At 48.8% G+C, this 12,110-nt stretch overlaps 1 protein-coding gene across 11 annotated transcripts in view; it reads left to right on the top strand.

Moving 5' to 3' along the window:
• SYK (spleen associated tyrosine kinase) overlaps window positions 1-12,110 on the top strand; it is an 80,429-nt gene that overhangs the window by 27,365 nt on the left and 40,954 nt on the right. For 7 of the 11 annotated variants that reach the window (XM_032260448.1, XM_032260451.1, XM_032260449.1 and 4 more), the window contains 2 exons: window positions 5,944-6,401; window positions 7,482-7,642. In XM_032260448.1, the coding sequence (XP_032116339.1) occupies window positions 5,985-6,401; window positions 7,482-7,642 (578 nt within the window). In that variant the 5' untranslated portion in view covers window positions 5,944-5,984. Of the gene's footprint in view, window positions 1-1,443; window positions 1,530-5,937; window positions 6,402-7,481; window positions 7,643-12,110 lie in introns of those variants that run through there. The other 4 variants (XM_032260442.1, XM_032260443.1, XM_032260444.1 and 1 more) reach the window with 2 other exon arrangements.

Genomic DNA, 12,110 nt, shown 5'->3' on the forward strand with positions numbered 1-12,110 from the left:
CAATTATTTATGTTGGGGTAAGCCTTCTGGTAAATAGTAGATTATTAATTGTTTTGAGGGAGTCAAAAGTTATATATGGATTTTTATCACATGTGGGGGGTCAGTGTCCCCACATTATTCAAGGGTCAACTGTATATTCCTTGTGGAAACCCTAAAACACAGAGAGCAACATGTTTCCATTGAGCAGGATTTTTGCCAGCCTCTGGTTAAACCCTGAAGCATGACATGAGCAAGGCAGTAAAATCTCCAGACCTTTGGAGTTCACATTTTAGGGCAAGGGCAGGTTTGTGTTGAAGCTATGAAGGTAAGAGATGCTTTTGAGGGGTTAACTATGGGTGGGAGTGACCGAGGTAGGTGGAAGCAGCACCTGAGATTGGGTCATCATGATGCAGCTCTCCGAGGGGGACATTGAGCTGCGTACAGGCCTGAGAAGGAAGAAGGAGGCAGGAGAGGCCTCGACCCGGAGGCGAAAACACAGTGTGGTGGAGATCATGAGCAAGGTGAGGCTGCAGCGCTCCTGGTCGAGGAGAACCTTGTGGGCCAGGGAGGAAGGTTTGTAATGTGATGTGGATGTAGAGGCTCCTTGTGAGCCTCATCCACCTTCGGGGTTGGGAATGGTCAGCAAGGAAAAGAAGGACCAGGTGAGATTTCCATCACCTGAGAGATGGTGGTGGCTTCCATCAGGACAGCATCAGCGGCTGTGGGGAGACACAACGGCTTGGGAATATATTTCAAAGAAAAGCTGCTGAGAGGACCCTGGAGAGCAGCTCATCTAACCTGATTTGCGGTTCTTTATCCCTGTGGCTGCGTCAGATATATGCAGCTCCTACACAAGCTCATGGTCTCCCTGCATCAGTGTGAGTGGCTGATGCTTCTGTTAGAAAATACGCTCCTTTCTCACTCAGTGAGAGAGAAGACTCCTGAAAGCCTCTAGGGTTTCATCCTCAGCAACTGCAGTGCTCTGTGTCATTTCCTCAATTAGCGGATCGAGGGAGGAATAGGTTTGCTGAGGGACTGGTATGAGGAGCCAACAGCCTCATCTGGTGTACGTGGAGGTCAAGTTGTCTGTTACACATCCAAGCGGGGACATAAGCAGACGTGCAGATCAGGAGCTCAGTGGAGAGAAGTAAAATACCTGTTAACCAACAGATATTTTTGATGACTTTTCCTGCACCAGGAGCTGTTCCAGGCATGGTGATTTGGCAGTGAACAAGGTCATCTCATTCTTGCCTCCTAGAGCTGGCCCTCTGGTGGGAAGAGTAAGACAACACTCAAATTCAGTACTGAATCATGATTTAAAGGGCTTCTGCCTTGTGGAGATGTGCTGTGGAGAAAAAATAGGCTTGGAAGGGAGGTATGCAGCCTAGGACATTACAAAAGATCATTTCATGGGAAACAACACTTTCTACTACTAAGTGGACATTTATCTTGTGTCACCAACAGGTCTCAAAAGAGCAAGGGATTTTCAGTGCTTTGAGGAGCTCACCTGACACCTGAAGACCCTCCTCGCTGAAACGCGACCTGCACAGGTGTGCACTGAGGTGCCAGACCCAGCAGGCTGAGGGGCACAGGTGGAGTTCAGGAGGAGCTGAGGGCCCTAGTTTGTTTCTCATTTTGGTGCTTTGGATTGAAGTAGTTTCACACGTGGAAAAAAATAACTGGAATGTTGAATTAACAAAAACTAGGGGGCAAGTTCTAAACACTATTGAGATGAAAATGGTCCCAGAGAATGCTAAAGAGAATCTGAGCCATGGGCTATCCTTGTAGTCAGAGTGAAGTGTTGTGAGCTGCAGAAGCAGCAGGTGGAAAGGCCGAGTCTGTGTGTGCCGGAGAAATGCATACAGGTGAAAGTCACCGGCTCCGTCCCTGTCGCAGGTGGTGGGGGCGGCAGAGATGTCTCAGCTGTGGCTGAGACAATGGCTGAGTGAAAAGCGAGACTCTCTGGATTTTCCATACTGAGTGAGTGCTGATATCTGAAAAGTAGAGCTGAGATCAGCAGCCTGGGCCACCGTGGGCAGTGGCTGGAGATGGCCATCTCCTGCCAAGGTGGCCTGTGAAAGAGGAGGTGGGAGACCAGAACAAGGCCCCGGGGCAGTGCCAGTGGGTGCCTGTCCCAGGAAGGTATGCACAGCGGCAGACATTGTTTATTTCCCCAATTACATAGCCCAAAAATGTCGCATAAACTGTCCTTGCAGTGAACCACTGATTCTGCCCAAACCGTCACCCACAGCCAGGTCAGCTCCAGCACAGGAAGTCACATGGCCAGAAAAGGGCCATCAGCCACATCAGTGCTGACACTGAGTGCAGCGCATTCTTCTGCCACCTACTTGGGAATGTCTCTGCAATGCACCATCGAAGCCACACAGGGTGTCCCCGGCATGTGGCTGGAGGCTGCTGCAGGTCTGCAGATGCTCCCCGAGACCTGGCCACGGCCTGTCTCGCTTCCTTTCCATTCACATCAACATGGGATTCATGCCTAAGTGCCAGCAGCCATGTGATTATTAGTGACAAGCCAATGAATTTTAAAAATAGTAGCTATGTTAAGATTTATATAAATTAAAAAGCATTTGCTCACATTTTATTTAAAATTTTGTTCCTACAAAATTACTAGCTCAGTTGGAGCTGATGGTGCAGTCTGCTATTCTGCAACTACATAGAAAGTAACCTGGGCCCTGCAGAGGGGACACGAGCATCAGGGCCAGGTATGTAGCGAGAGGGGTGTTTGAGCTGGATCTGCAGGGATGACAGAGGTGGCTGAGGGGAAGAGCTGCGTTCCCCAGTGGAAGGCATGTGTAGTGAGGATGGGAAGGGCCAGCCACAGCATCCCAGTGCAGTCCAGTGTGGTCTGTGGACTGGGCATGTTGGAAGAAGCAGGGAGGGCTGAGGTGTGCTTTGAGGGAGGACTGGGCAGCTGGAGAGGGAGGTGTTAGGAAGCAGGAGGCAGAAGGTGAGGGGTGAAGGGCGACAGTGGAAGGGACAGGGTTAGCCCAGGCAGGGGTCATGGATATAGGCAGTAGGAGCATGCACCAAGGACACTTGGAAGACAAACCTCAGAGAATGCAAGGCCTGCAGAGGACCCCTGTGTTCCTGGCTGGGGCACCACCTGGGCAGGGAAGGCAGAGAAGATAGAAAGCCTAGTCTCAGATGGTGTCAGAGCCCAGCATTCGCATTGTCGGGGCTGCAGGAACAGCAGTTCCCCAGGCCCTGGGAGTATCAGAGCCCCCAGGCCATGTGGAAGTCTGAGTTGTGCTGGGCTGCAGCGAAACATTGGAAATGAGGTTGTAGGCCTGAGAAGACCCACTGCAGGAAAAGGGTGGAATGGGGGAAAGGCAGGCTGAGGGCCGTGGCTGACCTGCAACCAAAGCACTGTAGAAAGTTTAGCCCGAGGGGAAAGCAGTCGGAAGAGAAGTGTTTCTTCCAAGAGACTCACAGAGCACTGTTTCCAGAGATGTCTTTTTGTTACCAGCACTCTTAGACTCAAAAGTAAATGTGGACATACTTTTAAAAACAAAAAGACCTGCTAAGAGATGAATTTTTGGAAACTTGTTGGACAAAGAAAAGTAATTGATAGTCAACTGCTATGAGAGGCTAGCCAGGAAATGATGATTAATATCCTCAAATTATAAGAAAACCCACGCCTAATTGGGGGTCGCCCAGGAGAACTGATGTGAGGATACGGTCTGGGGAAACCTCTGTCGCCTGTGTTAGGCTGACAGTCTTACATTTTGTAGCCCCTTGTAGGAGAGTGCAGATTGAGAATAAGCTGCTTCACATTGTTGTAGTGTGGGGTCTGTGGTGTGGTGCACTTCATATGTGTGTTTTGTGTGTGTTGTGTATAGTATTGGTGTGTGTGTGTGGTGTAGTTTGTGGTGTGTGTGTGACGTGTGTGATGTGTAGTGTGCATGTAGTGGTGTGTTTCCTGTGTGTTTTGTGTATGTCATATGTATATAGTGTTGCATGTGTTATGTGTAGTGTATTGTTTGTGTAGTGTGTATGTAGTTTGTGTATGGTGTGTGTAGTCGGTTGTGTGTAGTGTGTATGTAGTTTGTGTGTGTATGGTGTGTGTTCAGTGTATGGTGTGTGCAGTGTGTTGTGTGTGTAGTGTGTATGTAGTTTGTATTTGGTGTGTGTGATGTCTGTAGTGTGTTGTGTGTGTGGTGTGCATGTAGTTTGTGTGTGATATGTGTGATGTCTATAGTGTGGTGTGTATGTAGTGCATGTGTGGTATATGTTCGTAGTATGTGTGGCATGCATGTAGTGTGTGTGTGGTATGGGGTGTGTCTGTGTAGTGTGATGCGTGTAGTGTGCATGTAGTGGTGCGATATGTTTCATGTGTTTTGTATGTACAGTGTATATGTAGTGTATCATGTGTTGTGTGTTCTGTATTTTGTGTGTGTGGTGTGTATGTAGTTTGTGTGCATGGTGTGTGTGTGTGATGTGCACAGTGTGCCTGTAGTTCACGGTGTGTGTGTGTAGTGCATGTGTGGTGTCTGTAGTGTGTGTGGCATACATGTAGTGTGCATGTGATATAAGGTGTGTGTGTGTGGTGTGTGTGTAGTGCATGTGTGGTATATGTTTGTAGTGTGTGTGGCATGCATGTAGTATGTGTGTAGTGTGATGTGTATAGTGTGCATATAGTAGTGTGATGTGTTTCATATATGTTTTGTGTGTATAGTGTGTATGTAGCATAGCATGTGTTGTGTGTAGTATATTTTGTGTGTGAGGTGTGTATGTATTTGTGTGGTGTGAGTGTGATGTACACAATGTGCTTGTAGTTCATGGTATGTATGTGTAGTGCATGTGTGGTGTGTGTCTATAGTGTGTGTGACACGCACGTAGTGTGCATATGGTATAAGGTGTGTGTGTGTGTGGTGTGTGGTGTGTGTGTGTGTGTGTGTGTGTGTGTGTGGAGCATGAGGGGCATGTGCTTTGCTCCCTGGATAAATGGATGAAGTCATCTAGATAATTTTCCATTCATGACCAGCCCTTTTAGTTAAATGTGCCTTGTTGGATACTTTTGGGGCTGGCAATATGTAGTATTCTCATTTATAAATATGACTGAGAGGAAAAATTCTCCATGTTGAATACGCACTGGCCACCTTCCTTTTTGCTTCTGAGATATATTTATTTACTGTCCTGAGATGTCCTCGTGGGCTGGGAACCGGCACTATCTCTTTAACCCGGGCCCTGCTGATGGGAAGTGGTGTTGCCCAGGAAGTGGTCTGGAGAAGCGGGGAGGGGACAGCCTATGGGCCCCAGGCCCCGGGAGCTGGGAGGGTGTTACTCTTCATGCCTCAGGCAGCAGCTTGTTGCTGTCACAGCCCTAGGCTGAAGGTGGGAAAACCTTGTGGTGACCACAAGTTGCAGTTCCGTGTGGGTCCTCAACATGGCCTCACTTCAACCTCTGGGGCTCAGTGCCAGCGTGTGACTGACTGCTTGAGGCAGCGTCGTGCAGCTCCGGTGGGTGAGGCGGTGGCAGCGTCCTCCCTGGTACTATCACTGTGATGAGGAGTGAGCCTTCTCTAACTGCCTGGACTCGGGAGGAGCAGTTGGCTTGTGCTCAGGTCAATTCTGCCTCCTGTGTGCTGCTGGGACCCTGAGGGTGAGCCCGACAGTCCTGTTTTACAATTGTCCTTCTGTTTGCTTCTCTTCGTGGTGTGTGTGTTTTTAGAATTCTTTGTCTCCCCCCAGCCCCCCAAAAAAGAATTATTTAATTTGATCACTTTCATCAACTGCTCTGATTTTAGCTTATTTAGAGGGCGTGCTAGAAGCTAAAATGATGGTGTGAGCAGAAAGACAACTGCGTGTTGGGAGGGCCACAGAGGAAAGTGCTTCTGTTCAGAGCCGGAAGGGTTTGTCTCCACTTTAAAAGGGTGTGAGTGGTTTTAGCAAACGTTCCCTGCCACGTGGGTTCCTCACCAAAGTTCTCTCTGTCTTGCCCAGGTGGACACCTGCGCAGGTGTGCGCCCTCTGGCCCCTGAAGCATGGCCAGCAGCAGCATGGCTGACAGTGCCAACCACCTGCCCTTCTTCTTCGGCAACATCACCCGGGAGGAGGCAGAAGATTACCTGGTCCAGGGGGGCATGAGTGACGGGCTCTATTTGCTGCGCCAGAGCCGCAACTACCTGGGCGGATTTGCCCTGTCCGTGGCCCACGGGAGGAAGGCACATCACTACACCATCGAGCGGGAGCTGAATGGTACCTATGCCATCGCCGGTGGCAGGACCCACGCCAGCCCCGCCGACCTCTGCCACTACCACTCCCAGGAGTCCGATGGCCTGGTCTGCCTCCTCAAGAAGCCCTTCAACCGGCCCCAAGGGGTGCAGCCCAAGACTGGGCCCTTTGAGGACCTGAAGGAAAACCTCATCAGGGAATATGTGAAGCAGACGTGGAACCTGCAGGTGGGTCACAGCTGGTCCTGCTACCTGGGCGCAGGGGGCCCTGTGACCCCACACGGACTTCCCAGCTATGTGTCCTGTGTGCCTCAATAACACAGCCATCTCCTTGGCATCAACTTTGGCCAAAAAAATACCTCTCTCTAATACGAGCCTTTCCTCTTTCGCAGCCACAGTTGAAGTGTGGGCCCCTTTGTGCTAGCAATGTGAGTTTCTCCACTGCAGGGAAAACACCGTTACCCAGCACATGGAAGGCCTTTTCGGAGAGGCATTGATAGGTATCGATTGGTTTCTGTTTAGCTGGCAAGGTCCTACTGTACACACTGATAGGCACTTAATTTTATAGCTTCCTAATATCTCTTGCAGAACTTTCTATGTCAGCACATATAGTAGCTGCATTGCCCATTCTTTGGCTATCTGGTGTCACTTGCTATGCACCACATTTTATTTAACTAGTACCTATTGATGGACACATTTCCTGTTTATGAATAAACGCTGTTAATAACTTTGCTCTAGACCTATCATATACTACACTTGTATGTAGCATCTGCAGGATAAAACTTTGAAAGAGTTGGCTTTGCCACAGCAAAGGATATGTATGTTTGTTTTTTTATTTTTTGAGACAGAGTCTGACTCTGTTGCCCAGGCTGCAGTGCAGTGGCGCGATCTCAGCTCACAGCAACCTCCGCTTCCTGGGTTCAAGTAATTCTCCTGCCTCGGCCTCCCGAGTAGCTGGGATTACAGGCATGTGCCACTGCAACTGGCTAATTTTTGTATTTTTAGTAGAGACAGGGTTTCGCCATGCTGGCCAGGCTGGTCTCAAACTCCTGACCTCAAGTGATCCACCCTCCTTGGCCTCCCAAAGTGCTGGGATTACAAGCGCGAGCCACTGTGCCCGGCCATATTACTTTTATTTATACACTTGAAAGTCCTTAAGTGATGTGTAAAGGTCTTTCTGGTTTTATTTATTGAATGAATGAGTGAATAAGGTTTGATTCTGTTTTACCATGCTAGGACTTGAGATAGATTGGATCATTTTCATTTTTCCTCGGTATGGTTTACTCTGCTCTGCTCTCCACGTGGCAGGGTCAGGCTCTGGAGCAGGCCATCATCAGTCAGAAGCCTCAGCTGGAGAAGCTGATCGCCACCACAGCCCATGAAAAAATGCCTTGGTTCCATGGAAGAATCACTCGGGAAGAATCTGAGCAAGTTGTCTTGATAGGATCAAAGACAAACGGAAAGTTCCTGTGAGTATTCTGCCTTCCCCTCACCTCCTGCCACCAGGCTTATGTGGACAATTGGGAATAGTTCAGCTTCCCCATGACTGGCCTCACATGACCCTGGGAAGGGGCCATACATTGTCATTGGACAACATGCATGCTTGCCTGTCCTAAAGACACTTCTAACTGAAGCTATCCCTTGTGACCCAGTGTTTATTTTGCGCAGTCTGATTCTAAATGAGCACGCCTTTGGGGCGCTGAGGGACATAATATGTAAAGAAAATGTAATTCAGCCCCATGTTCTCCTTTTAATTTTAGTTATCCAACTAAAATAAAAATAACTGCAGTTTGCTCACTCAAAGTACCCCCTGGATCTCAGACTTTACTTCTACTATTTTCACTTGAAACAAGGTGCCAACAGGAAGGACGTTAAGGAAAATTTCCTGGGAGTAGCATCTGTGAGTGGTGAGCGCAGGTCCGTGGGCTTCAGCCTTAGGCACACGATCATTAGCAGGTCTCTCTGAATCCTGGGTTCTGTTTGCTGTCCTCAGTGGTTCAATATAAATCTAATTGTAGAAGGTTCTGAGATACAGCCCAACTTGGGCAGTCAGTTGTCCAGAGAAGGTAAGGAACTGTGGTTGGGAGGTGTCAACCTTGTTCCCTGGAGGTGTTCTGATCAAGGTGGCCCAGCGGGGCGGTTGTCCCTGGGGGAAATGATCCCCTGTGTGTGTCACCTCTCGGTGTCCCTACAGAGATGCTTGCCTTGGAAACAACCAGAAACAGCGATGCAGCCTCATGGTCAGGCAGTTGATGAACCCCCACTTGACTTTGTAAACATTTCCCAGATTTAGAAGTGTTTTCCCTGCATGTCTTTCTATTTAAAGGAGTTTCCTCAGACTTTACCATCAGACCTTGTATCTTAAAAATGATCTTATCTGAGTGCCGTGGCATGCACCTGTAGTCCCAGTACGCTGGAGGGGAAGACGAGAGGATGCTCGATCCTCACTATGATCTCACTATGGTTTGAGGCTGCCATGAGATCAGCTTGGGCAACATAGTGAGACCCTGTCTCAAAAAAAAAGAAAAAAAAAAGAAAAAGAAAGAAAAGGAACACGATACTCTTAAAAAGAAGAAGAAAAAAAAGGAAGAGTGGCCCGGGTGGCCATGTGGCAGCGTGTAGAGTGATGGTTTTTCGTGGGGTGCGGCACCGGCCAGCGACCCAATGCTGTGGGAGGGGAAGACATTTCCCCTCGGTGGTTGCACCTATGGCTAATTTGCCTGAGGTTTGGCTTCTACCATCTTCTCAGCAATAATTTCCAACATGAATGTCATGGGACAGTGCACACTGGCATCTTGGGGTGTGAAGTCAGCCCAAAATAGCATAATCCGCAAGATGAGACTGGCTGACTTCCTGCTGGCTAAGATGCCTGCTCATAGCCTCTTTGGCCATGAAGCCGTTTCTTTATTCAGAGTTGTCTATTCCTGAAAACGACAGTTTGCGCCCTTCATGGCCACGACTTCTGCTCACTCCTTCCTTTCCCGAGGACATGTATAAACCCCATGCAGAAGGCAGGAAGGTACAACTCTTGTTTGACGAACATGCCTCGTTCCCTGTCTGCCCTGTACAGAACGACCTCTCCTTTGTCCTCACCGCACGTGTCCCCGGACACTGGGCCTTATGGTTTATACGAGAGAGTCTCAAACTTGCTGTACTTCCTATTCAGCTGGCGTCAGAGCTAGCCAGGCATGGGACTGTGGGGAGAAGCCTGGGCTTCTGCAGTTTCGCCCAGCGGCCCCTCCTTAGCTGTTCTCTTGGCCTGGGTTCTTATTCCACCTTACACTGCAGTTGCCCAGTTATCACCCTATATTTGCCAACCTCCCAGATAATAACTCCCAAGGCTTTCTCCCCTGCGTTGTCCACAACACACTCCCGCACCTTCCCGTACTCCGTCCACACCTGCAGGGCTCACCCGTGGACTGACAGTGCATAGCACCCCACACCCAGACCTGGCATCAGGCAGGGCATTAGTGAGAGGGAAGAGCAGAGCTAAGCCTGGGCAGCAAAAGCCAGCTTCAGAATGCATATTCCCGTGACGGTTGTAGAACCTTAGGCTGTGGGGAAACTTTCCCCAGGCCCTGCTCCTCTGGGTCTGTGACTGTCTTGAGGATTCAATGAAAACGCGCACCACGTACACAGCATAGCACATGTGATCATCACGTGTGTAGCTTTTCTTCTGTCTTCAATGCTCTTTCTCCATCAATGAGCACCAGCAGTCTCCTTGTCAGGGTATCTTACGGTGTTTTTAACAGAGAAAGTGTGAGGAAACACCCTGGAAATTTCACCTCTTGGCAAACTTGCATCTCCTACAGAACTTGGCTGGGGTTCTTAGCTGTTGCTGGGTGTGTAAACCTTCCTCTTTGAAGGGTAGTAGGCGTGTTATACTGTGAGTGTCTGAATATGGTCGTGTATGCTTGTGAAGAACATGGGGAGTTTGCCACTGTACTGAATACAGTGCAAATCTTCCCTGCTTCCAGCACGGGGCAGGGTCTGCATCCGTGAATACAATGTCTCCCAAGTCCAGGTTGCCTAGACATTGGTCCAGATGTGTTTCTTTCATGGAAACAGAGCTAAAAGGCTCCAGGGAACTCTTGTAAACCCTCACTAGATCCCGTGGCTCCCCTCTCGGTGTGAGTGCATCAGCTCCTGATTCACTGCGGGAGTCTGTCCTGTATTCCCCTGTTGGGTGGGGCCAAAGTTGCAGGAAGTCCCAGACCTGGTTTTGAGTCATCCAAATCTGGCCTACTTGCAGAGAGTTTTACAAAATGTCCCTTATTTGCAATGAATAGCCACAGCACAGGGTCTTTGGAGTCAGAACTAGATTGCAGTCACTGCTGGATGTCCTCAGTGAGCCAGCTGCTGTTTTTTTCCCACTGTTCTTGGGCCCTCATTCAGATTCTCCTAAAGAATGCGCTCATGTCTACTTTCCAGTCATTGTGTCAGCCTATCCATCCATGGACCAACATTACCGGAGTCTGTAGTTGTGTGAAAGCCTAAGTGCCAGGCACCATTCTGGACTTTGGGAAGGGAGAATTCAAGCAGCAAACACCTGTCCTTGTGGAGTCTGCATTTCAGTGAAAGGACAATGAGCAGTGAGAAAGAACTGCATTTAAGTAAGGGCATAGAACACACTGGGGTCGGGGAGCTGGGGCTTTTTTAATGCTGCGTGGGGAGGGAGGGCCTTGCTGCTAGAGAGACCATTGAGCAGAGGCCTGAAGGCAGCAAGAACCATCCCCACCCAGGGAACGGCACATTCACCTGCAGTGGCCTTGACCGCACTTGGATGCATACACGGCATACACCAAATGTCTGGTCATCCATGCAAACTCTTCCCGTCCCTGCATCACAGCTGAACCATGACCTCTGCACGTGAGTCATTCTTCTGCAGGTGAGAAGGCCAGGCAGGTCCCTCTTATCCTTCCCTTTTGTTATTCAGTCTGCAGGACGTGGGTTTATTTCCACTCAGTGGCTGTGAATATATAGAGAGTCGCAGTCTGATCATAAAAGAATTCACGCTAGGCTTTTGCTTTTATGAAGTGACAGACTTAAATAAAGAATAACTATTTCACAGAGGGAGTTGGAAGTTTATTTCTGCATTGCAAGCCGTAAACTAATCAAGAGGATTTTACTAGCTTGGTAGATAACATGGGTCAACAAAACCCCAGCAGTTACTCTTCACACTTTCATCATGAGTACTAATATGCCGTCTTCACCATTCAGATGCCAGCATTTCAGCCTAAATATCACGTTACGTGGAAAGTGGTATTGATAAGAATTGGATTAAAAGACAGAAAAAAAAAAAAGAACTCCTAAAAGACACGCATCACCATGGCCATCACAAAATGCCTTTGCACAAACAGACCTTGAAAACACTGAGGGTGAGGCAGCATATTTTGGAGGTCTAGATCTGATTATAAATCCTTGGTAACGCAGTTCAAAATGCAGATGATGGAAACAGATTATGTCTGGGAGATGCTGTTCAACTCGGATCCCAGTTTTCTCTCCTCATGAACTATACGTGAATTCCACTTACGGTGTCAGCACACCTGAGCCAGAGGGCATTCACCACTTAATAGGGCTAAATTCCTTGTTTTTCAAACAAGAACTCAGGTGTGGAGGAGGCTATCTAAGGTTGGAAGGCAAAACCAGGTCCCTGATGTTGTCTGAAGCTAGGCAGAAACAGCAGCCAGCAACCAAATCCATCTCCAGAGACTCCACAATCACGGGCCTCACCCTCCTCCCCATGCAAAGTGTGGCGCTGGGGCGTGTCCATGTGAAATCTCAGAACACACAGAGGCATCCATCAGCTTTTCCCTCTTGTGTCCTGACCACACAGCTCACTCACACCATTCAGGAGTGACTTTGAGGAAGTAGTTACAGGGCCTTTGCACATGTACTTGAAGAATAACAAATATAAACAGAGGCTTTTTGTGGAGG

The sequence above is a fragment of the Sapajus apella genome, unplaced genomic scaffold, assembly GCF_009761245.1.
Source record: "Sapajus apella isolate SASKATOON/1434 unplaced genomic scaffold, GSC_monkey_1.0 scaffold118, whole genome shotgun sequence".
Classification (NCBI taxonomy): Eukaryota; Metazoa; Chordata; class Mammalia; order Primates; family Cebidae; genus Sapajus; species Sapajus apella.